The 27362-nt window shown below is 41.9% G+C and overlaps 1 protein-coding gene across 4 annotated transcripts in view; it reads right to left on the bottom strand.

Annotated features, from left to right (window-relative positions):
* LOC105481844 (cyclin dependent kinase like 1) overlaps window positions 1-27362 on the bottom strand; it is a 69058-nt gene that overhangs the window by 19301 nt on the left and 22395 nt on the right. For all 4 annotated transcript variants that reach the window (XM_011741639.2, XM_071100211.1, XM_071100213.1 and 1 more), the window contains one exon: window positions 12548-12669. In XM_011741639.2, coding sequence (XP_011739941.2) covers window positions 12548-12669 — 122 coding nt within the window. The remainder of the gene's footprint in view (window positions 1-12547; window positions 12670-27362) is intronic.

Below are 27362 nucleotides of genomic sequence, written 5' to 3'. Positions count from 1 at the left end.
ACTTCTTTTTAAGAGACAGCTCTGCTGCCCAGGCTGGAGGCAGTGGTGCTGTCATAGCTCACTGAACTTTGGACTTCTGGACTTAAGGGATCCTCTCGCCTCAGCCTTCCAAGTAGCCTCTACATTTTGTCCAGAAAAATGGAATATATCTTGATTATTCAATAAATTAGGTTTTTGGGTGTTTGTTTTGTTTTGTTCTGTTTTTTTGAGACAGAGTCTTGCTCTGTCGCCCAGGCTAAAGTGCAGTGGTACAATCTCAGCTCACTGCAAACTCTACCTTCCAGGTTCAAGCAAATCTCCTGTCTCAGCCTCCAAGTAGCTGGGATTACAGGCGTGTGCTACCACGCCTGGCTAATTTTTGTATTTTTAATAAAGACAGAGTTTCACCATGTTGGCCAGGCTGGTTTCAAACCCCTGACCTCAAGTGATCCACCCGCCTCAGCCTCCCAAAGTTCTGGAATTACAAGCGTAAGCCACCATGCCCCTCCTGCAAATTAAGTATTAATATAGAGTTACCAGTACCAGGCAACTTTAGTTCCTACAAATATTTCCCCAGATAAATTACATAAAAGGAGCATATAAAAGTAAGTTATAGTTGCATATCATTATTGCTCCTCTAATCCCCAGCACATTTAATCCCCAGAATTACAAAATTCTCAAATGTAAAAGCTCTGTACAAATTACTTAGCATCATCTTGAATTGGCTACTCACTTGACTCTTTATTCAGTTTCTTTTCTGGAATGCAGAGGCCTCAGCCTCTGAGATCCCTTTTAGCTGAAACACTCAGATAATAAGAGGGGCCAGGTCTTCACTGTTGGAGAAGAGAGTTACAACTATAAAAAGGCAAAAAAATAGAATATGTTCTGTGGTGTTGGATTGAGAGACAGAAAGAGAGAGAGAGACAGCGTGAGAGTGCTGTGCTAGAAGGGGTGGACCACCTTATATAGGGTGGCCCAGAAAGCTTCTCTGGTTAAGGGAACATCTAAAATAGTGGTTAAGGTGATGAGAAGTGGCCAGATTGCGGCTATATTTTTAAAATAGAGCTTCCAGGATTTTCTGAGGGATTGGATGTGGGAGAAAGAGAAGAATCAAGGAATGACATCAGGTTTTTAGCTTGAGTAACCGGTACACGGTGGTGCCTTCTACTCAGGAGAACACTGGAGGATAAACTGGTTTGGGGGAGGGGAACGCTTACTGGACACCCAAGGGAAGACTCTGAGTCAGCGATTCTACATTCAGAAGGAAGGTCAGGCTGGAAATATGAGTTTGAGAAGCATAGCATATGGGTGGTATTTGGGGCCTAGGACTGAATGAAGCCAATTAAGGGTAAATTCAGCTAAAGAAGAGGAGCTCGGAAGGAAGCTGTGACCCTTCACCACAGAGAGGGCAGAAAGAGGAAGGGGACCCCACAAGGGCACCTGAGTTGAGAGCATCAAGTGAGTAAGACAACACTCAGGAGAATACAGTGTCACAGAACCAACTGAAGAAAGTGTGTCAAAGGACTTCTGAATTAAGGTGATGGACTGAGCAAGCCCAGTTAATTTCGTTCCGTCGCGAAACCAGACTAGAACTACGCTGAAGACTTTTAAAGACAAAACCTCACAAGGTCAGAGATGACAGGGGAAGAGATAACAGCAACACAATGTGGAATCCAGAAAGCAACTGAATGAAAGATAATTAACTTAACAATCCTAGAAAGCGAAAATCTAAGCCAGGAGAGGGAAGGTGGAGAACCAACCAATTTATCCGGAAAGAATCCTCAAAAGGCTCAGGAAGCAGCAGCCAAGGTCTCTCTGGAACGAGGAGCTAAGGAGTATGGAAAAAACTGTTTAGGAAATAATTAAATCCCTAGATCCCCTCTCCCATTATTTGCCCACAGGGAAACACTCTCCACTACCAGGCAGAAGGCTGGAGCTTTGTTTCCGGAAAGGATAAAGCAGAGGCCATTTGGCATAGGTGAGATTGTGGATACTGTTCTGAAAATGTGGATACTGTTCTGAAAATGGGATTAAAGGACTGTACACATACGAAATGCTGAATGCTGAGATTCCCCATCCCTCTTCCCTTGCTGGACTCTGAGAAATCCAGCAGGCAGACTTCACTCTCTCCAGGCACAATATTCAAAGACTTCTTTGGGAGAAGCTCGGAGGGAAAGATCTGAAGATTCCAACACTGGAGTTCCGCCAGCAAATGGCCTAGCTAGAAAACCATAGTGAAGCTCAAAGCTTCCAATAGTTCCTTATTCTAAACTCTGAGCATACAACCAGAGATTATATGATGCCCAAGAAAAGCCTCTAGTAAGAAAGTGGAAGACTAGAACAAACAAAAAAAGCAACTTAAAAGAAACAGAAATTATGGAGGGTGAAGAGAACTTTTTAAAATACCATTAATATCCTCAGACAGAAAATGAAAGCTGTTGTATCCATGAAATAAGAACATGATACTACGAGAAAATGAGAGGACCAGCTCAAGAGTCCACACCCAAATAATAGAGGGTTGAGAAAAAGAAAATAGGTAAAACAATGAACAGGAAGTCAATAATAAAACAATTCAAAAAACTTTTTCTGAGGCAGAAAAGGCCCAGCAAGTGCCAGGATAATGGATGAAAATGAAGACCCACTCATGAGTTTCATAATCAAGAACACTGAGCACAAAGAGCTCCTACAAGTTTCTGGAAAAAGAAACAGGACTTCAAAAGAGAGCAGAAAATAGAATGGCATCAGGCTTCTTGGCACTAGAAGATAGAAGACACTAAAATAATGACTTCAAAATTTTGAAGGAACATTATCTTCAACCAAAAACCAACAAACAAGCCTATACCCAAACAAAATACCAATCCAGTGTGAGGATGGAATAAAGCATGCAAGGGCAAGGTCTCAACTTCTTATTTCTTCCTGTACCTCTCATCTACTGTTTCTCAAGAAGCCCCTCATGGATGCAGTCCCCCAAAAAGGAGCAGTCCATTACAAAGAAGATTATATGGGATGGAGACCCAACGCAGGAAGGAAGCAGCAGGAGTCTCTGGGAGGATGGCAGAGGGAGATGACAGGATAACTGCACTCCACGTGGCAAAAGCAACCCATTTGGACAGGACAGTGTGACACAAGAGTCAGGCACAGTGAGGGATGTCATTGCCATGCCCTCTGCCTCATGCCACCTCAAATAAATATGAATATATTCAACAAACTTAACAGTTCTGGAAGAGTCTGGGTGACTAGCTGGACCCTTCAGGCTTAGGCAGATGTTTTGATGTCCTTTGTTCTTCTCTCTTGTCTTTTTGTTGTTGTTGTTTTGTTTTGTTTTGTTGTTTTTTTTTTTGAGACACTGTCTCCATCTGTCACCCAGGCTGGAGTGCAGTGATGCTGTCTTGGCTCACTGCAACTCTTGCCTCCTGAGTTCAAGCAATTCTCCTGTCTCAGCCACCCGAGTAGCTCAGATTACAGGCATATGTCCACATACCCAGCTAATTTTTGTATTTTTAGTAGAGATGGGGTTTCACCATGTTGGCCACGGTTGGCCAGGTTGGTCTCAAACCTCAGGTGATCTGCCCATCTCAGCCTCCCAAAGTGCTGGGATTTCAGGCGTGAGCCACTGCACTTGGCCAATACTTTTTAAATTTTTGTAGAGATGGGGGTCTTACTGTATTGCCCAGGCTGGTCTTGAACTCCTGGGCTCAAGTGATTCTCCTGCCTTGGCCTCCCAAAACACTGGGATTATAGACATGAGCCACTACGCCTGGCCTAAGGAAGATGTTCTTAAAATTGTAGCTTGTGCTAGCCAGGCTAGGGAACTCATTCCACCTTAAGGTATTTGTTTCCACATTGGTGGTAAATAGTGGTTGTGGCTGAGCTCTAGGGCAGAGTGGGGAAGGGCTAGAACAGGCATGAAGAGAAGGGGCTCAATCCCCTCTCATTCTTTACTCCCTTTAATAGCTCTTCTAGCTCAAAAGCAAGCTCTCCTTTCAGAGCAATCATATATAAGCTCAACCTTAACTTATGAGAGAAGAAGGGGCATGAGCTATTCTCCTGGACCTGGTTCTTCTCTGCCATGGGATTAGGTGATTGAACTTTAGATGAGCCATATATATGCCCAGCTTTCCTTCCTAGTAAATAGTGCTCCAAGGCAGCGGGACAGGATCCAGCTCGGGCCTTTTGGACTCCCAGCCAGCTGGGCCTGGTCTGGTGGGCTTTAAACTCCTGAAGATGTCAGCTCGCCGGACCTAGATATGAGAGTCTGGGCAAGGTATGAGAAAATCAAGCAAGGATCCCCCTTTTCCTTTCTGTCCCACACCAAGACAGAAGGGGCTCAAGAAGGCACTTCTATAGGTAGTCAGGTGGTCTTCCTTGAGGTCTTCAGTTCAGTTGCGTTGTTGAGAGCTCCAGTTGCCCCTCCAGAGGCCACTGGGCTGTTGCCCAGCTACCCAGAGGCACTCCTTCTGGGGAGGGGGGAATGGAATCCATCTTTCGCTAGTCGGAAGATGTGGAGAACAGACACACTGCTGAGATCTCCACTGGTGTGACCTCGTGGCATTCTTCCTGCCTGCTTTGGGCATTTTATTTCACCCCTCAGGAACATAAAGGGCTCCCAACTGCTTGATTCTAAGGAAGGGTGTGGGCCAGGGGGAGGGGGGTGGTGTCATTTGAATTCCCTGGAGTCTAGATTTCTGTGTGATTATATCATTTTTTAACCAGTTAGAGATGGATGTACTTGGTCAAAATAAGCAAGTAAACCCAGAAACAGGAAGACAAGAAATCCAGGAAGTAATGAATCTGACCACAGAGAAATGCAGCAGGAATTACAAGGACGATGGCAAAGGGAAATCCAAGGGACACAGCTGGACAGCAGGTCTTGAGTACAACAAGCCAGACAGAAGGAGAAGGAGGCTTAAAGGTCAGACATTACCAAGAAAAAAATGGAACTGACAGATTACCTGATGCAACTATCCTGTGAAAATGTACATTGAGAGGCTATTAAAATGAGTGGGGGTGGGGCACAGTGAGTGGCTCATGCCTGTAATCCCAGCACTTTGGGAGGCTGAGGTGGGCAGATTGCTTGAGCCCAGGAGTTTGAGACCAGCCTGGGCAACATGGTGATACCCCATCTCTACAAAAAATACAAAAAATTAGCCAAACATGGTGGCAGGCACCTATAGTCCCAGCTACTTAGAAGGCTGAGGTGGGAGGATTTCTTGAGTCTGGGAGGTGGAGGTTGCAGTGAGCTATGATTGGGCCACTGCACTCCAGCCTGGGTGACAGAGTGAGGCCTTGTCTCAAAAAAAAAAAAAAGAAAAAAAAAAAAACCCAAAAATGGTGAGGGGAGGGAATTAGCAACAGGATTAAAGAATGTTAAGCACATTTTAAAATAAGACAAGTGTTAATTTGAGGAAAAAGTAGAAAAGGAAGCCATAGTATGGTACAATGCTCAGCTATAAGTAATATTTACATAGGTACAATAATGGGAACAGTGAACATTAATGTAACTATTTTGGAGGATTAGAATAGGAAGTAGAGGGGATAGTGATTTCAGGGAGCTAAATTTTCATCTGTCATAATAGAAAGCCTTTGATGTCTAAAAATTGATATTTTGAGATATATTAATCACTCTTTTATATTACATTATACTGCTGGATTTGATTTGCTAATAATTTTGCTAAGGGTTTTTTACCTAAATTCTTGAGTAATATTCATCTGTCATTTTCTTTTCTAGAAATGTCTGTCTGGTTTTGGCATCAGCATATAGTGGCCTCATAAAATCATTTGGGAAATGTTCCTTCTCATATTTTCTGAAAGAGTTTGGGTAGGGTTACTGTTGTTTCTTCCTTACATATTGATAAAATTCATCTATCAAATATTTTAATAATAGAACCTAAGGTAGCACGACTATAAGGAAAAAATTTATATATAAATCCATATCTTTGGTGAGAAAGTAAATTGGTTCCATTTGGCAAAATTTACAACTCAAGAGTACCACTTTGAGAACTTTTAAAGGAAAATTACAAAAGAAGAAAAATCTATTTTAGGAAAATTTTATACCAGAATCATTATCAAACCAAACACTGAAAATGACCTCAGTATCCAACCAGAGAGGAATGGTGAGACATAACAAACTTAATGTAATATTTTATAGTCATTGACAATAGAGCTAAAGATTATAATGCAACATATATAGAAAATACATAGAAAAGAATATTAAGCGAAGAATAGAATTGAGGGGAAAAACAGCCATCTCATCACAGAACACAGAGAATGTGGTGCTTCGTTTGGAAAAGCTTGGCTGCCTTCACCGTCTTCAGGCTTGCAGACACAGACACTCAATTTTGTCAGCACACCAAGACAGTATCCATTTCAAAGGGGCAAGTGAACATTAAACAAATTAACTAGCCTGACATATAAAACTTGAGTGCCATCATATTCACCCGTGCCCAAATTCTGAGTACTAGCTTATGCTTTCTTTGTAGACAATTTCATAAAGTCAAGTTATAATCAGAATGATGAGCAAAGAATTTGGATGAGGGAAAGTTGGCAATTTGACAGGTTATTGCTGTTAAACTGAGAGCACTTAACTACATCCATCTGCACATCAGGAAGAATTTATCATTAGATAAAACATAGAGTCAGTCAAATCTAACAAGCCTAGCAGTCATTCTGTCTCTTTAAGGTTGCTTTACATATCTCTGCCCTGATGCATTATGTGTTCGTTTCACAAAATAACTTTCAGAGAGCAATCTCTGTCTCTCCAAGTTTTTAGGGGAGGCTGTATTGTGACCCTAATGGTCCTAATAACAAAATTGGACAGAGAGAAATGTCTATATGAAAGTGAAGACATCAAACTGATTTTTAAAAATTCTTCAGAAATGTGAAATTCTTCCGAGAGGATGAAGAAATAACATATATCTCTGTCTAGCATTCTCAATTACAGAAGTCATTCTTTCCACTGCTGCTTGTCTAATATTTGTGACACAGATCATCAAACAGTTGGCATTCATCAAGACTTCATTTCTACACAAGGCTATCACAAAAATGGGAAGGGCTGGGGGTCTGGCCAAACTCTTGTAAAAAAAGAATATATTACTAGGAATTTATCCTAAAAAAATATTTACGAAAATGGTTGTTCACTGTAGCATGGTTAGTAATAGAAAATAACTGGAAACAATCTAAGTATTTATCAACAGGAGATTGAACTAAGAAATCATGGTATATTCATACAATGGAATTCTATACAGCCATTTTTAAAATATAAAGGTAGATATGTACAGATAGGGAGAAAGCTTCAGAGTACATTTTTTAAAAATGCAGCCTGATGTGGTGGCAGACACCTGTAGTCCCAGCTACTCAGGAGGCTGGAACAGGAGGATCTCTTGAGCCGGGAGGTAAGGTTTAGCCTGAGCAGCATAGCAACAAGACCCCGTTTCTAAAATTAACTAATTTATTTAACTAAATAAAAAACAAAATAAATGCAGAACAGTATGTAAAGCTATTGATTTTATTCATTTCAATTTTTTGTTTGTTTGTTTGAGATGGAGTTTTGCTCTTGTCACCCAGGCTGGAATGCAGTGGCGCTATCTCAGTTTACTGCCACCTCCGCCTCCCAGATGCAAGCAGTTCTCCTGCCTCAGCCTCCCGAGTAGCTAGGATTGCAGGTGCCCACCACAACGCCGAGCTAATTTTTGTATTTTTAGTAGAGACAGGGTTTCACCATGTTGACCAGGCTGGTCTTAAACTCCTGACCTTAAGTAATCCGCCTACCTTGGCCTCCCAAAGTGCTGGGATTACAGGTGTGAGCCACCGCCCCCAGCCCTTCATTTCAATGTCTGTGTTGCTTTAAAAATTTGCAACAAACAACGTATCATTTTTAATCTATAAAAGATAACATTTCTGGAATTTCACTGTCAGAAACTGAAAACTTGCGGTAATGTACATTACCCAGGAGATGTTCCTTGAACAAACTATGTTATTCAGAGGAGGAACTGGTGGTAATTAAATCTGTGCAGGAAAGAATCAATGAAGTCTTATGTCTGGCTGAACATACAGGTAGGCAGAAAAATAAGGAGAAAACATCCAAACCAGTTATTTGTAAAACTTTGACACAGGGAGATCAATCATTTATAGAATAATAGATTCAAAGCTTTTTAAGTTCTATATAAGACAAGAAATGGTTGTGATTGGGGACAATTATAAAAACATAAACCTAAGCACTGGGAATTATAATTGACATGTATTCATGTTACTGTAACAGGATACATATCTTGTGGTGTAAACTTGCTTGGGTTAGTAGCAACATGAAGTTGGATCTTCTCCAAAAGCTTTCCAAGGGAGTACCAGAAGTTACAAGCATGTTAATAAGAAGATGAATTAGTGTCCATTTCAGGTTCAAATGAGAAGTCTTTGAGTCTGATTTGGCAAGAATTATTTTTAATAACTAAACATTAAAACATTACTATAGTAATAAATTAAACATGAAAAATATAAAAGCACAAATAAAATGAAAAATATCAATAACAATCATAACTAATCACTAGTAATGTTCAGATTTACTTTTTTCCCATCTACATATAAATTCTATGAAAATGAAATGATATGTATTTTTATTACAGTATAATTTTTTTCATTTGACAAGCACTCATGAACTTTTTCCTATGTCAATATATGTTTTATCTATTAATATAAGCATTATTCTTAATGGGTCCACTGTATTCTATCATAAAACTTTATCATAATTTACTTAACTAATTCTCTATTGTTAAATATTTCAGTTGATGGCAATTTTTTCTTTATAAACAATACTTAAAAATATCCCATAACAATATATACTTTTGTAACTAAGTTTTTGCACATATATTCAAATATTTTCTTATGGTAAATCATTCAAAGTAGACTTGCTGGGTTTAAGATAATGCCTCTAAGACTTTTAATACCATACATTGATTGCCAAATTGCCTTCTGGACAGGTTGCTCCAGCAGTATACTTTATAATCTTTTTTGACAATAATAGGCTTTAGAAATTTTAAATCAAAGTAATTTTTAAAATGAAAATCCAAACCTTGTTATGATTATTCTTCTTCAAAATCATTTTGTAACTATCAATTTATTGGTTTGCTAATTCAGTCATTCTACAAGTACTGAGTGTACCAAGTGCCAAATATGCAGCTAGAAGACACTGAGAATACACAGGTGAGGAAGGCCCAGCTCTTGCCCTTGAGGATTGTATAGTTTACTGGGCAAATGGGATATGTAAATAAATAATCCCAGAAGATGTTATAGAGGCCAGTGTGCTGGCAGGCATCATAAGAGAGTCATATGTGAGCTGTAAGGACAGCAGGAGTTTTCCAGGCAGAGTAGAGGAAGTAGGGAAACCCATGCTTGCTAAGCAAACAGCATGTCCTGAACCCTAGAATGCAAGCAATTTGGTAGGACGGGCCATGTATTATGGGCAAACTGGTGGGGAGTGGGGTGGTAGAGTAAGATCTTGTATCTCATGCTGGGGGCATTTCCCCATACCAGTAAGCTTTGGGGAGCTATTAAAGGATTCTATGTAGAGGGTGGCATGCTCAACTTTGTATTTTAGAAATCTGTACTTAGAAATATAAGAAGTGATCACAGGGCATTCTGAGGGTGAGTATACTAACCTAAGGGGACCCCACCTGGCACCAAGCAGGCTGGTAACCCAACCTGGCAACACCAGCATCAGTAGCTTATCCTTTGTTGATATTGTCTAATAGATCAAATATGAAACTGAAAGATAACCGAAGTCTTCTGACCCCTAGCGTACTTGATCACCAATTCATAGCATTATACATCTAGAAGTCCCCTTAAACTTTCCCTAGTCCTAAACTCTCATTTTTACAGGTGAAGACACCTGTCAGCAATTTGCCCAAGGTCACACAGATAATGCTAACTCACCTTTACTGTCAATGTGCTTACAAAATTTTATTTTATAGTATGATGTCTCTAAATTAAAAAGTTTTCATATGATGGTAGACTGGATAAAGAAAATGTGGTACATACATACCATGGAATACTGTGCAGCCAGAAAAAGGAATGAGATCATGTCCTTTGCAGGGACATGGATGGAGCTGGAAGCTGTTATCCTCAGCAAACTAATACAGGAACAGAAAACCAAACACCACATGTTCTCACTTATAAGTGGGAGCTGAACAATGAGAACATATGGACACTTGGAGGGGAACAATGCACACTGAGGCCTGTCGGGGGCTGATTTCCTTAAGGAAATCTTATATTTGATTTCCTTAAGTAAATCTTATATTTGGCAAACCATAGCATTTTACCATTTGGAAATGAGGTTGCTTCTAATTAACCACACATTTACCTATAGGTCTTTCTGTTTTCTCCCACTCCCATATTAAAGCATTTTCTGTTTCCTGGAACATATATAACATCTTTTAGCCAGTGGAGTTTTTAAAAATCTGCTTTCAAACTGTAATCACCCTTTTTATTCTGCTCAAACTATATGCCAAAAAAAAGAGCTGACTTCCATTGCTTTTGACTCCCACAAATCAGTGTTCCCAAGTCATTCGACATGATTAATCAAATTCCCTGGAACATCCCTCTGCTACCACATAGCCATGAGTAACTTATATTAATAAGTTTAATTGAAGTGTCACTTGCAAGCCGTCAAAAGATCAAATATCAACATACGAAATGTTTTCTCCTTTGAAAACATAATTTCTCTGTATCGATGACTTTCTGAAGGGAGGTGTCTGTCCTCTTGGCTCTCTCTGGCTATGTAAATTAACATTCTGAAACATGAAAAGTCTGTGCTATGGTCACTATCAAACCACAAGCCACTTCCATTCTGTTTGCCTGAAGGTCATGGCAGATCATATATAACCATCACCACGTGGCAGAGCAAGCCCCTGGCAAAGACTTGAAAGAGTTGTTGGAGAAGCCTCAGCCTCCAGCCACTGAAGTGTGAATGGGAGCCATTCACATTCCATGGGATGGGACACCATTCTGTGGCTCTAATCTATAATCCACTCTTCATATTGTCCCCAGCCAAAGTTGGACTCCCAGGAACACAGCCAAAAAAGGAAAGGATGGGATATTTTTCATCCCTGGTTACCTTATCTAAAGTCTCCTCCCCTTTCAACTCCAAGGCCACCTTCACCATGAAACCCTCTTTGAATAGTATCTCCCAGGACCTGCTAATCATTCCGTCCTCTTCCTCTAGCCACAGTAACTGGCCCCACGGACAGTTGCGTCACCTGAGCTTAGCCAATCGGAGTTCCACTGGACTTAATGTGCAGATGCTACCTTCTTCTAGAACTTCCTTTCTTCTAGAACAGCTATATTGATTGATGTAAGCCTGTGGCCATTTTGTACTTTTCCCTTCCAAACTCCTTCCATCCCATGCCACCCACATGCCCTCCCAAATCCATCACATAAGGGAAGCTTATTTGCAAGGCACAATGAAAAAGAATTAGGGCTGGGAGAGAGTGAGAGAAAGAACAGGCACTACCTATGCTGCCCTGCCTGAAAACACCCAGCTGAGGAGTGGGTGGGAGCTGGAATCCAGTCTTCTCACCCTGCAAGAGGCTGCCCTCAACTGCAGGAAGGGACCCCCTCCTCCTTTTTTCTTTTTCTCGGACAAAGCCTCTGTCTGTTGGCCAAGTATTCTTCCAATGCATGCAAAGATGTTGCATATGCTAGAGAGAGATGTGTGGTAAGATCAGCTGAGCCCCCAGAGTCACTCCCACCCTTCCCAGTTACAGTCACAACACAATTGCTTTTCACCTATGCTTGCTTCAGTTGGGTTTTTGTCACTTGAAACCAAAGAAATCCTGAGTAATACAGCAGACTAGACACCCAGATTGTTTCTGATGAAATACTATGTTTGTTTTAGTCTCAAACTTCCTAGTAGCCATTGCTTTTGGAATCTTCCTTTCAATCTCCAAGCCCTTCTACCTCCCTGGTCAGGCACAGACTAACTAATATCCTTCCTTTTCTTAGAGACTGAGATCACTTCTATGCAGAGATAAAGTACCAAAGAAATCAAGTTCAATCTAATGATGCTTCTGCTGGTTTCTTCATTAAAATGACTATTTATTATCTCTTTTGTTAACATTTTTGGTAATTTTTCTACTGTCCACTTCAGCAGCAGAGTATATTGTCCAAACACTGGCTGTTTTTACCTAGTCTTTTTTTTTTTTTTTTTTTTTTTTGATGGAGTCTCGCTCTGTCGCCCAGGCTAGAGTGCAATGGCGCAATCTTGGCTCACTGCAACCTCTGCCTCCCGGGTTCAAGCGATTCTCATGCCTCAGCCTCCCGACTAGCTGAGATTACAGGCACCCACCACCACACCCAGCTAATTTTTGTGTTTTTAGTAGAGATGGGGTTTCACTATGTTGGCCAGGCTGGTCTTGAGCTCCTGACCTCAGATGATCCACCGATCTCAGCCACCCAAAGTGCTGGGATTACAGGCATGAGCCACCGCCCCTGGCCTTACCTAGTCTTAAAAAGAATCATTGCCACTTTTCACTGACAAATCCCAGTGTGTCTCTGTTTTGTTTGTAAGGGATGGATCACTCACCCTCTTTGGTATCTGTCCAACTCATGGAGAACTGTGTGGTCACAATATTCAAACACCAGGTGAAGCCTCCGTTTCCTCCTGAAGACTTCCAGGAGGTTGACAAGGTTGGGATGCTTGAGTTGCTGAAAACACAAAAAAACAAGGTACTAAATTTGACTTGTGAAAGACAGCTTTCTCTAATCTTGATCCAATAAAAAGTAAGTTGTTTGTCCTTTAAGAGTTTCATTCTTGGATTGAAGGAGGCTGTCAACAGTATCATCTTACCACTCTTCACAAGCTATATCTCAGTAGCTTGTAAGTGAAAGATGATTATAACCCAGGTGGTTGGTGAGGGCAAAGAGAGGTATAAGAAGGCTAGAAAATAAAAAAGAATGAAGACAGATGGGAGATGGTAATACAAACTCAGCTTTCAAGGTTCAGATCAAATGTCCCTTCCTAGGGTCTCCATTAATCTCCTCAAACTAGTTCAGTGCCTTGTATGTCTAAAAGCCCCCCTGAAGTATGACTCTTTCAGAATTACTAAGTAATTAACAAATAATATGTAATCCTTAGTAATTATTGTTCGGTTAATTGTTTAATGTCCTCTGGTATCAATAGCTACGATAGATAAATTCAATAGAATATACGAACGACGGCATCAGGGTCTACGTTCTTCTGTTTATCAAAATTGTGGTGGTGTACTTCCAGCGCCAGGCCCTGTACATAACAGGCATTCCATCATTATTTACTCTCCAATTAGATGTGCCTGAAAATGTGTGTCTAGGGGGGGAAAAAAAAAAAAAACCCAGGAGTGAATGTGAGCTTTGGCAGAGATAAATCTTGTACCTAGCTTCCTGGCCCTTTCTGGACATAATCCTATCAGAAACACTACAACTAGGCACTGGTCTCTTTTTTTCTGCAGATGAAAATAAGAGACTTACACTAAGAAAGACCAAAAAAATCACAGGAAAACGTATCAATCATGGAGTCCCTTCTGCAGTGCCCATTCACTATCAGATCACAATTACAGTCAATTTTACCTACTGTTGTACAGTTTAACAGTTGGTGGATTGCTCCTCTTTTTCCAAATATTCTTTGATAGTGCCACCAGATAATTTTCCATAAGAATTTTACAGTCAAGTGCTGCTTTATCACATTAAGTTTCCCCCGTTAACTCCCCATTCCTTCCTCCCCCTAGTGCCTGCCAAACACCATTCCACTTCCTTTTTATTTATTTATTTATTTATTTAATTTTATTTATTATATATATTTTTTGAGACGGAGTCTCACTCTATTGCCCAGGCTGGAGTGCAGTGGCAAGATCTCAGCTCACTGCAAACTCCGCCTCCCGGGTTCAAGAGATTCTCTTGCCTCAGCTTCCTGAATAGCTGCGACTACAGGTGCACACCACCACGTCCAGCTAATTTTGTACTTTGAGTAGAGACAGGATTTCGCCATGTTGGCCAGGCTGGTCGCGAACTCCTGACCTCAGGTGACCCCCCTGCCTCAGCTTCCCAAAGTGCTGGAATTACAGACTTGAGCCATCGCACCCGGCCATGAGACACCACGCCCAGCCTCCACTTTCTGATTTTTGACAAGGTACCTCCTACAGGTGGAATGATAGAGTAGTGTGTGTATGTGTGTGTGTGTGTGTGTGTGTGTGTGTGTGTGATTGGCTTATTTCACTTAACGTTATGTCCTCAAGGCTCACCCAGGTGGTAGCAAGGTTGAGCATGAATAATATCCCATTGTATGAATATACCACATTTTGCTTATCCATCCATCTTTTGATCTATGGCCATGGCTTGCTTCCACCTTTGAGCTATTGTGAATAATGCTGCTGTGAGCATGAATGTACAAATATGTTTTTGAGACTCTACTTTCAATTCTTTGGTTGCAGGAATGAGCCAGGCATATGTTTTGTTTTGTTTTGTTTCACCTACATTCCCCAGGTGATTCAATGTGTATTCAGAGGTATTAATCACAGACAAGCAGGCACTCCATAAGTAATAAAAGGTATAAGGAGGAAAATGGAAGTTCTTGAACTGCATGCTGTAGCACATTTGTGTGGGCAGTGACAGTAAAAGCAGCCCGCAAGGAGATACTAAAGAAGACAGTTCTTTTTTTTCTCATTTTCTCTGTAAAATCCCTCTGTATTTTCAAGATGTGAAATTCCTGCTTCAGATATTACACTTGATGAACAAGTATAAAACATTCAAGACATTTCTAAAGCCCATGTCTTAGTCCATTTGTGCTGCTATAACAAAATACCTGAGACCGGGTAATTTATAAAGAACAGAATGTTTTTTCTTATAGTTCCACATGCTGGGAAATCCAAGTTTCAGGTGCTGGCATCGGTGTCTGCTGAGGGTTGCTCTCTGCTTCCAAAATGGCACCTTGTTGCTGTGTCCTCACATGGCAGAAGGCAGAAGGGCAAGAGAGCACCCCCCTCAACCTTGAGTTCTTTATAGGGGTGCTAATCCCATTCATAAGGGCTCTGCCTCCCAACGGCCACACCTCTTAATACAGTTGCACTGGGGGTGAAGTTTCAACATGAAGTTTGGAGGGGGTACCACCACCATTGAAACAGAGCAGCCCATTAATCACCTTTGGATCTTAGAACTGAGGGCGCTCCAAGTTATAAAATGCCACATTTGTTATCATACCTGAAAAACCCTTAGCCTGAACTAACATTCTGCAAACACAGTAGAATATAACTGATTACTGTCTTAAACCTCCGAACTGGATTGATTAAGACGTCTCAAACAGAGAGCAAACAACCAGGTTAAAAGGGGCTAAATGCTAACTTTATGACAGAATTCGCAGAAAGCAGAGGTTTTTCTTTCAGACTGAAAAATAATCATCCTTAGGCTTTACTTTCATTTTCACACTATTTGCTCCCTTGACAGGATGTGATATTGAGGCCAAGACTTTGAATCTTAGAATTCTCTTTCCATTTTCCACATTCCATATTTAGTCCTCATGTCTCCAGCCGGCTCTTCTAACAAAAGTAGAAATGCATCAATTCTACCCAAACAAATCCCTCGATCTTCTCTGGATGAAAAGGCTGGTGCCTCCCACTTGCCACGTCCAATCCTGCAGTGATCACAGCAGGACACTGCTGCCCCAGGACAAGGCCCAAAGGTCCTCTCCATTTGGCCTCTGCTTACCTCTCCAGCCTCATCGCTTATAACTTCCTTCTGGACCCACTGAATTTCTCTCACTTCCTAGAAGGCTCACACTCCCTCTCATTTCAGGACGTGTTCAGTTTCCTGTCTCTAAAGCACTCCCTACCTCCAGATGTTACTTTCTCTGTTCAGCTTCCTCTGCCCCACCCTGACACAGCTGGTATGCACTGCAAGAGCTATGACCTTGGCACCCAAGCAAGGAGTAGCACTGTGCCAGTAAAGGACACTGTCACAGCCATATCCATTTGTCTGAATGGGACCAGTAACTATTATATTGCACCCATCTTGCTATGCTACTATACATCTTTTGAAAACCAAAGTTCTTAGCCAGGCGTGGTGACTCACACCTGTAATCCCAGCACTTCGGGGGCCAAGGCAGGTGGATGCCTGAGCTTAGAAGTTCAAGACCAGCCTGGGCAACGTGGTGAAACTCTGTCTCTACTAAAACTACAAAAATTAGCTGGTTGTGGCGGCACACACCTGTAATCCCAGCTACTCAGGAGACTGAGGCATGAGAATCACTTGAACCCAGGAGGCAGAGGTTGCAGCGAGCCCAGATTGTGCCACTGTACTCCAGCCTGGGCAACAGAGCAAAACTCTGACTCGAAAAAATAAAATAAAATAAAATAAAAAATAAAAAATAAATAAATCTGTCTATTTAAAAAAGGAAGGAAAACTGAGTTTCTGATAACTGCATGTATTAAATATTCAAATAACACGTAGGTTCTTTCCAATTTTTTGCTATCATAAATAAGGTTTTGATAAACAATTTACTAGCTGGTTGCCTCACTTGGACCAAGTTAGTTAAGCTCCCTAGGCCTCAGTTTTCCATCTGTAAGAGAAAGTGCAAGGGCTGTAGTGCCCATTTCACACAGGCACATACAACAGGGTCAGGTAAATATTAACCTCTCTATAAACATTAATTATTGATATTGTTACCTTTGGGTTAAATTTATTTTTATTTAGAATTATTTTTCTCTATTCATTTTATTCAACAATTATTTATAGATCTTAAGGTGCATATGGCACTGTGTTAGCCCTAAGGACATAAAGACAAATAAAGCATGTACTGCCCCTACCCGCCTGGGGATTAGAACCTAGGAAAGGAGACAGATGTTGGAGAAGTCATTACAGATATGATAAATGTTATAAAAATGAGGTAAAGAGTACCTGGTTTGAGGGTGAGGTGTGGTTCAGGGAAAATCTCTTTGAGGAAGTGGCCATTAAGTTAATGACTCATTAACTGAAAATGACCTGAAGTTAACTGGACACCATCTAGAGCCCCAGAAATATAGCTTTATGGCTCTAACTAGATACAGTCAAATTGCTTTCCAAAAGGATTGTGCATATTTACCCCTTGGCCAGGAGAAAGTAGTTTTACCATATTATAGGCAGCTTTAAGGAGCATATAGACAATTTAAGGCTTGTGATACATATTGCCAAATTGCTTCCTTTGAGGGATTACAGTGCCTCTGGCAACACAGGAAGGTGTAACTTGTCTCTCTCATCTTCCTCCATGAGATTATCTTCAAATAATTGCAAACAGCTGATAACTTATCTCTCAACCTGTTTTTAGAATAATTTTAATATAGAAAAATGATCATTAATACTAAATCCTAACTAGGGGTTATACATATTAAATTATAAATATTTTTAAATAAATTATTAACTTCCACTGGGTTGCCAGGATTCCAGGCAACCTGAAAATACTCCAGAGCAGCAGATATGAGGTCTGGCATAGCACCCTTATGAAGCCAGTACCCGTCCGTCTGGCTGTGTTCATACATTCAACAAATATCCCTAGAGCACTGTGATGGTTAACATTGAGTGCCAACTTGATTGGATTGAAGGATGCAAAGTACTGTTTCTGGGTGTGTCTGTGAGGGTGTTGCCAAAGGAGATTAACATTTGAGTCAGAGGACTAGGAGAGACAGACCCACCCTCAATCTGGGTGGGCACCATCTAATCAGCTGCCAGCACAGCTAGAATAATGCAGGCAGAAGCTGGAAGGACTTGACTTGCTGAGTCTCTGGCCTTTATCCTTCTACCGTGCTGGATGCTTCCTGCCCTCGAACACTAGACTCCAAGTTCTTCAGCTTTTGGACTCTTGGACTTATACAGTGGTTTGCCATGGGCTCTCCGGTCTTTGGCCACAGACAGAAGGCTACACTGATGGCTTCCCTACTTTTGAGGTTTTGGGACTCGGACTGGCTTCCCCGCTCCTCAGCTTGCAGACGGCCCGTTGTGGGACTTCATCTTGTGATCGTGTGAGCCAATTCTTCTAATAAGCTCCCCTTCATATATACATTTATCCTATTAGTTCTGTCCCTCTAGAGAACCCTGACTAATATAAGCACGTATTCTGCATCAGGCATTGGTGAATGAGACAGAGGACTCAGGCATTAAGCAAAGACATGCCATAAATAATCTATGAAATTAGGCTGTCTCAGAGAAACTGGCCCTGAGGAAGTGACCTTGAGCTGAGTCTAGAGGGTAAAGGTCTGACCAGACCAAGGGCAGGGGTGGTGGTAAAGGCACGGATGGCAGCTTTCCAGGCAGTGACTGGCCCTGAGCCAGGAGAGAACTTGGGTCACTTCAGCAACTGAAAGACATTGTGGCTGGTGGGTGAAGCTCGTGGAATCAAGGCCAGCCAGAGTGTCAGAAGGCAGATCCTACAGGGCCTTGCAGGCCCTGCCAAGCAATTCACACTCTATCCTAGTGTGACGTGAAGCCACTAGAAGGAATTTCAGCAAGACATGATATGATACCATGGGGCTCTTAAAAGCTCCCTACGGCAGCAGGATATAGAATGGCTTGGAGGAGGCGAAATGGATGAAGTGGCTGTTGACAGCTGAGATTGTGGTGACTTGGAGCAGAGCAGAGGCAGGGGAGTTGGTGAGAACCTTTGTCTTGAGATGTATTTTGTTATCAGAATAATCAGGATGTGGTGATCGGCTGGAGGTGAGGGACAGGGGAGAAGGAAGTGTCAAAAATGACACAAAGGTTTACATACTGGGGTAGATAGTGATGCCATCCCAGAGAGGGGGAGTGAGACTGGGGGAAAGAAGTCACTAGCTTTGTCTCATTGAATTGGTGGGGATCTGAGACACCAAAGTGGAGTTGTTATGTCAGCCAGAGTCTGAGCGAAGATAAAAGCCAGGGAGTCCGCATGTGTGTAAGCGAAGCCATAGGCAGAGGGAGGAGATTGCCCCGGAGGAGCGAGAGTGAGATGAGAAAGCCGTCTAAAGAACCCTCCCACCTAGATGTGTGGTTGATGAGGAGGAAACACAAAAGGGGAAAGGGAAGAAGGCCCCTTAAGATAAGAGAGAAGACAGCAGAGCAGGCTCTATGGGGGCATCATGGGAGGAGGAAGTGGTCAGTGTTGACAGAAGCTGCTGAAAGTTCAGATGGATACAGAGGGCTGAGAGGTACCTGGTGGGCTTCCCTGGGTTGGGGTCGAGTGACCTTATTGGAAACAGTATCAGTGCAGTGGTGAGACCAGAAGCCAGATTATGTGGACTTAACATCTCAAACTTCCTTACTTCTCTCTCTCTATTGACCCCACTGACCTCAGGGGTAGAACTCAAAGGGACACCTCCGATCCTCAAACCAGTCTGCAGCGAATAGCTGGAGGTGTCCATCATAGCCCCAGCATTGTGAATGTTTGCATTCACAAGGGTTTGGATATTTCTGCTTCAATGCTGAATGGAGTTCTTTAGGGACATACAAAGGAATTAGATGAGAAGAACCAAGCAACACAATGGACAAACTGTTTACAGGCTTACCCAACATGTTCACAGTACATACAAGTAAACTTAATAGACAGAACAGATTACATTACCATATATACCACAAAGATGTTTGGGGCTCATTTAATGGCAATTCCTTCCTATGTTCAAGCCTGTGAAGCCAAAGCCTCAGGTCCGGGGTGTCTGTGCTGGGCTAATCTTGAAGCTCTTGGTGCTCCTTACCAGGCCAGTATCACTTCAGCTATGCTCTATCTAGAAGCACGGGCTTTCTCGGACTCAGATTTACTTTCTCATGGACAAAAGTTTCCACTTTTGCTGCTGCTATTTTATTTTAGTCTTCCTTTTATTTTCTCTTTGTGTTTTTTAAAAATTTTTAAATTATTATTACTTTTTTGAAACAGGGTCTCACTCTGTCACCCAGGTGGGAATGCAATCACAGCTCATGGCAGCCTCCAACTCCCAGGCTCAAGGGATCCTCCTGCCTCAGCCTCCCAAGTAGCTGGGACTACAGATGAGTACAACCATGCCCAGCTAGTTTTTAAAATGTTGTGTAGTGACAGGGTTTTGCTATGTTGCCCTGGCTGATCTCAAAATCCTGGGCTCAAGCCAACTGCCCATCTCGTCCTCCCAAAATGCTGGGATTACAGGTGTCAGCCACTGCGCCCAGTCTATTTATTATTTTCTGAGACAGGGTCTTTCTCCATTACCCAGGCTGGAGTGCAGTGGCGTGATCGTGGCTCCCTGAAGCCTCAAACTCCAGTATCAAGTGATCCTCTTCCCTCAGCCTCCTGAGGAGCTGGGACTACAGGTGCACATCATCATAACAAGCTAGTTTTTTTTTTGTTGTTTTTAATTTTTTTTGAGACAGTGTCTCACTATGTTGCCCAGGCTGACCTCAAACTCCTGGGCTCAAGCGATCCTCTCACCCTAGCCTCCCAAAGTGCTGGGATTGTGGGTGTAAGCCACTGTACCCAGCCTTCTCTCTTGTGTTTCAAATACTGATGTTCCACATTATGTTGCCAAGTCAAGTATTTTCTGTGACACTAAAAAAAAAGACTTCATTTTTCTGAGGTTGAATTTAGCCAGAGCCCTACCTGGTTTCCCTGCAGAGCTGAGAATGCTACATACATATCCTACTTGGGCAGCTGTCTCTATCATCAGCCCTGTGTCTTCACTGGACACCCATCTGTTCTGATAAGTTCAGACCCTCCATCTTCTAAGGTTAATTGCTTGGCCTGTTTAGCCCACAAGATTTTGAAGAGTTTTGTGCTAGTTGCCAACATTTTTTAAATTTTTTTATTTTTTAGATGGAGTCTCACTCTGTCACCCAGGCTGGAGTGCAGTGGCGCAATCTCGGCTCACTACAACCTCCACCTCCCGGGCTCAAGCAATGCTCGTGCCTCAGCCTCCCAAGCAGCTGGGATTACAGATGTGCACCACCATGCCCGGGTAATTTTTGTAGTAGAGACAGGGTTTCACCATGTTGGCCAGGCTGGTCCCAAACTCTTGACCTCAAGTTATCTGCCCACCTTGGCCTCCCAAAGTGCTGAGATTATAGGTGTGAGCCACTGCACTCGGCCACTATTCTTAACCAGGAAATGTTACTTTAAAATCCTAGTTACCAGGAGTCTGTTGCAAATGCTGGAGATAAGCAGGTCTAGGCCTGTAGACTCTGTGGCACTAATGAGTTAGGGCTGAGAGCGGCTGTTCACTTTAGACAAGGCTTGTATGCTTTAGTTCACCGCAGTCCCCACCACTCCCTATTGCTCCCTGATCATGAAGCCAAGTGAGAGTTGCTCTTTATCATCACTTTTGCCTTATTGACTTTCTTATACTAGAGTTAAAAGTGAAATATTTGTGATATTTATTGTGATGAATATTAAAAGTGAAATAAAACGAGTTAAAAGTGAAATATTTAATATGTCCAATTTCTATCAAAAGTGGAAAAATGTACAAGCAATAGAGGCATATTTAATTTTTTGTTGTTCTTTTAAAACTATATTGTAAATCGTAAACTTATTGTAAATATACAATTTATAATTATATATAATACACACACACACACACACACACACACACACACACACACACATACACACATATAGTTGCTCTGTTGCCCAGGCTGGCGTGCAGTGGCATGATCTCGGCTCACTGCAACCTCAGCCTCCTGGGTTCAAGGAATTCTCCTGCCTCAGCCTCCTGAGTAGCTGGGATTACAGGCACCAGCCACCACCCCCAACTAATTTCTGTATTTTTTGTAGAGACAGGGTTTCACCATGTTGGCCAGGCTAGTCTCAAACTTCTGACCTCAAGTGATCCGCCCACCCCAGCCTCCCAAAGTGCTGGGATTACAGGCGTGAGCCACCATGCCTGGCTAATTATATATGTTTATGGGGTTCAAATTAATGTTATGATTTATGACTATAATGTGGAATAATTAAACCTAGCTAATTAACATATATCCATCACTTCAAATACTTACCATTTTTTTTTGTGGTGAGAACATTTGAAATCTAGTCTTTTAGCAATTTTTTTTTTCTTTGAGACAGAGTCTTGCTCTGTCACCCAGGCTGGAGTGCAGTGGCATGACCTTGGCTCACTCCAACCTCTGCCTCCTGGGTTCAAATGATTTTCCTGCCTCAGCCTCCCAAGAAGTTGGGATTACAGGTGCCTGTCACCACGCCTGACTAGTTTTTGCATTTTTAGTAGAGATGGAGTTTCACTATGTTGGCCAGGTTGACCTCAAGCTCCTGACCTCAGGTGAGCCACCTGCCTCAGCTTCCCACAGTGCTAGGATTATAGGCGTGAGCCCCTGCACTCGGCCTCTCTCAGCAATTTTGAAGTGTACAATACATAATTAATAACTATGTTCACCATGTTGTGCAACAGATCTTGGAAATGAAACTTACTCCTCTTGTCTAAGATTTTGTACCCTTCGACCATCATCTCTCCATTCTCCTCCTCCCCAGCCTCTGTAACCACCATTCTACTCTCTGCTTCTAAGAATGTATTAGGCTGTTCTCACATTGCTATAAATACCTGAGACTGGGTAATTTATAGGGAAAGAGGTTTAATTAGCTTATGGTTCTGCAGGCTTTACAGGAAGCATGGGGCTGGCATCTGCTTAGCTTCTAGGGAGTCCTCAGGAAGCTTATAATCATGGCAGAAGGTGAAACGGGGGCAGGAATGTCACATGGCAAAACCAAGAACAAGGGAGAGAGAGGGAATTGGTGGTGAGGCACACCTATTTAAATGACCAGATCTCACAAGAACTCACTGTCACAAAGACAACACCAAGTAATGAGGGATCTGCTCCCATGACCTAAACACCTTCCACTGGGCCCCATCCCCAGCACTGGGGATTATAATTCAACATGAGATTTAGGTGGAGACAAATATCCAAACTATATCAATGAGTTCACTTGTTTCAGATTTCCACATATAAGTGAGAACATGCGCATTTATCTTTCTGTGCCTGGCTTGCTTCACTTAACAGCATAATGTTCCCCAATTTCATCCATATTGTCACAAATGTCAGAATTTTCTCCTTTTTAAAGGCTGAATAGTACTCTATTGTGTATATATACTACATTTTATATATTCATCCACTGATGGCCACTTAGGTTAATTTTATGACTTGACTATTGTTAACAGTGTGGCAATGAACATGGGAGTGCAGACATTTCAAATTTCAATCTTTTGGGTAAATACTCAGAAGTGGGATTGCTGGACCATATGGTAATTCTATTTTTAGTTTTGTGAGGAATCTCCATACAGTTTTCCATAATTTACATTCCCATCAACAACTTTAAAGGTTTCCTTTTATCCACATCCTCACCAACACTTACCTTACATCTTTTTTATCACAGCCATTCTGACAGGTGTGTGATGATATATCATTGTGATTTACAGTTGCATTTCCCTAATGATTAGAAATGTTGAGCATTTTTCCATATATCTCTTTCCATATATCTCTGTTGGCCATTTGTATGTCCTCTTTTGAGAAATGTCCACTCAGATCCCAGGCTCATTTTTCCCCCCTCTTTTAGAGACAGTGATGGCACCAGTGGCCCATCTGGAGCAGCTGCTGCCATGATGTCGGCTGCAGTGGGGGAGACGCAGCCATGGCTGTGTGCTCCCTGGAGCTGGCAGGAGCTGGGAACAGATGGGAGCCTCAGGTTGGAGGAGCAGGAGCCCCACCCTCCCAGGCGCAGCTGCAGCCACCCAGCCATGGCAGCAGACCTGGGCATCTCTGCACACTTGGGGTCTGGGAGGCACCCCTGCCCCTGCAGGCTCAGAAGTGCCATGACTGATCCGACTCCCTGACCTCTCCCCACTCCTGGTGCCCGCTCCAATTTCAGAGCAAAGTTATGGCCAAGCCCAGGGACTGTCATGACCCGGTCAGGTGTGAGCATGCTGAGGGACATGCTGACACGCCAGCCCCCTGTAGCCTCAGACCCCTCTGGACTTTGGGCACCACTGAGCACATGAGGGAGACCAAGGGAGGGGAACATCTAGTTTTTGAGCTGTTTGAGTATATTATATGTTTTGGGTATTTTGGGTTTGTTTTGTTTTTTTTGAGATGGAATCTCACTCTGTTGCTCAGGCTGGAGTGCAGTGGAGAGATCTCGGCTCACTGCAACCCTTGCCTCCTGGCTGGGTTCAAACAGTTCTTGTGCCTCAGCCTCCTGAATATTTGGGATTACAGGTGTGTGCCACCACACCTGGCTAATTTATCTATTTTTAGTAGAGACAGAGTTTTGCCATGTTGGCCAGGCTAGTCTCAAACTCCTGACCTCAGGTGATCTGCCTGCCTCAGCCTCCCAAAGCGCCGGGATTACGGGCGTGAGCCACCACACCCAGCCTGAGTTCATTATATATTTTGGATACATATAACCCCTTATCAGGAGTAGGGCTTGCAAATAGTTTCTCCTAATCCATAGGTTGTCTCTTCACAGTGTTGTTTTCTTTACTGTGCAGAAACTTTTTAGTTTCATGTAATCCCAATTGTCCGTTTTTGCTTTTGTTGCCTATGCTTTTGGGGTCAAATTTTTAAAAATCACTGCCCAGACCAATGTTGTGTAATTTTCCCCCTATGTTTTCTTCTAGAAGTTTTACAGTTTAAGTCTTTAATCAATTGGGTTGATTTTTGTATATGGTGTGAGACAATGGTCCATTTTCATTGTTCTGCATGTGGACATCCAGTTTTCCCAACATCGTTTATTGAAGAAACTATGCTTTTCCCATTGTGTATTCTTGATGCTTCTGTCAAAGATCAATTGAGCATTCAGGTGTGGGTTCATTTCTGGGCTCTCCATTCTGTTCCACTGGTCAATGTGTCTACTTTTTTTTTTTTTTTTTGGCCAGTACCATACTGTTCTAATTACTACATTTTTATAAAATAGTTTGAAATCAGGTAGTGTGATGGCTCCAGCTTTGTTCATTTTTCTCATGATAGCTTTAGCTATATGGGACATTTTGTGGTTACGTATGAATATTAGCATTGTTTTTTCTATTTCAATGGAAAATAACATTGGAATTTTGATCAAGATTGTATTGAAACTGTAGATTGCTTTGGGTAGTATGGACATTTTAATAATATTAATTCACTATGTTTAAAAAAAACACTATAAACAATGCCAAAAGACAAATAATTGTCTGGGAAATATTCGTTAAAGTTACAACAAAGGGTTATATTCCTAATATTACAAAGAAGTCTTATTTATGTATTGTTAAGAAAAAGACAGCCAGGCATGGTGGCTCATGCCTGTAATCCTAGCACTTCGGGAGGCCGAGGTGGGCAGATCATGAGGTCAGGAGATCGAGACCATCCTGGCTAACGAGACAGTGAAACCCCATCTCTACTAAAAAATACAAAAAATTAGCTGGGCGTGGTGGTGGGCACCTGTAGTCCCAGCTATTCGGGAGGCTGAGGCAGGAGAATGGCGTGAACCCAGGAGGCAGAGCTTGCAGTGAGCCAAGATCGCACCACTGCACTCCAGCCTGAGCGACAGAGCAAGACCCCATCTAAAAAGAAAAGAAAAGAAAAGAAAAGAAAAGAAAGAAAGAAAGAAAGAAAGAAAGAAAGAAAGAAAGAAAGAAAGAAAGAAAGAAAGAAAGAAAGAAAGAAAGAAAGGAAAAGACAACTCAGTGGGAAAATGGGCAAAATAGTAATAGGTAATACAAAGAAGAGGAAATATAAATGATAAAGGGACATATGAAAAGATGCTCAGTCTCACTGGTTGTAAGAGAAGTCAAATTAGAGAAACAGCGGATGCCACTTATTTCCCAACCAGCAGGCAAACACGTAAGATTGGCAGCATCCAGTGCTGACAAGGGCATAGGGAAAGGGGTGTCCTCACACATGGCCAATTAGAGTGCAAACTGCTATAACTTTTTGGGAAAGGTACCAGCAATATTTATTATATGAAAACCAAATGCACCAAAAAAATGAGCAAAAGATCTGAGCAGATACCTCATTGAAGAAGATATAATACAAGTGGGAAATTTTAATCATATGAAAAGATGATCAACATCTTTCGTCATTAGGAAATTCCAAATTACAACCACAATGAGATACCATTACACACCTATTAGAATGGCTAAAATCCCCAAAAAAGCTGATAATACCAAATGCTGGTGAGGATACTGAGCAACAGGGACTCTCATTCACTGCTGGTGGTTGTGCTAAATCAGACAGCCACTTTCGAAACAGTTTGGCAGTTTCTTACAAAGCTAAACATAGCCATACCATACGAGCCAGTAATCACACTCCTAGGTATTTACCCAAATGGTTGAAAACTATGTCCATATGAAAACCTACATGCAAATGTTTTTAACAGCTTTATTCATAATCACCAAAACCTAGAAACAACCAAGTTGTCTTCCTAAAAGGATGAAAAAATTGTGCTACATTCATATAATGAAATATCATTCAGCGATAAAATAAGCTAGCAAGCCATAAAAGACATGTATAAAGTTTAAATGCATATTGTTAAGTGAGAGAAGCCAGTCTGAAAAGGCTACATATTGTACTATTCCAATTCTATGACATTCTGGAAAGGTAAAACTACACAGACAGTAAAGAGAATAAGAGGTGCCAGGGGTTCAGAGGATGTGGGGAGGGTTGAATAGGTGAAACACACAGGATTTATTAGGGCAGTGAAACTATTCTGTATGATGCTGTAATGGTGAATATGTGACATTATGCATTGGGCAAAATCCATAGAACTTTACAACACAATGTGTGAACCTTAAGGTATGCAAAGTGTTAAAAAATCATTTAGAAGGTTGGGGAATCCTAGGATAGAATGAAGACTGTGACAAAAAGAATCTAACTATATTACAAATGTATGAAACAACCTCACCAAAGAGGGTAGAGGAAAAGCTGATACGAGTTTCCAGATAAGCAAGGAGATGAGGCTAGAATAACCCATGAGATTCATGAGCTAAACCCATCTCATCTGTCCACAGATTATAGTTGAAGACATCAGTATGAACTCTTGTTTAGCTTAATAAAGATACAGATGATTACATATAGAAATAACTCTAGATATGTGTATGTACACAGGTTGGTATACACACATATCTTACCTTGCTCTGTCAGCTGAAAGGGCCTAGAACAAACCACACCCCAGTAGCAATATGTATATCAAGTGATTAGATCTTGTTTTTTGATACTATTCTCTAATAAAAGGAACCAGGGATCCATGGAGAAATACTCAACTTGAACAATGAGAACACATGGACACAGGGAGGGGAACATCACACACTGGGGCCTGTTGGGGGTTGGGGGACAAGGGAGGGAGAGCATTAGGACAAATACCTAATGCATGCAGGGCTTAAAACCTAGATGATGGGTTGACAGGTGCAGCAAACCACTGTGGCACATGTGCACCT

Source organism: Macaca nemestrina, chromosome 7, assembly GCF_043159975.1.
Source record: "Macaca nemestrina isolate mMacNem1 chromosome 7, mMacNem.hap1, whole genome shotgun sequence".
Classification (NCBI taxonomy): Eukaryota; Metazoa; Chordata; class Mammalia; order Primates; family Cercopithecidae; genus Macaca; species Macaca nemestrina.
Note: the sequence above shows the minus strand (reverse complement) of the source record. Positions and strands in the feature narration are given on the sequence as shown.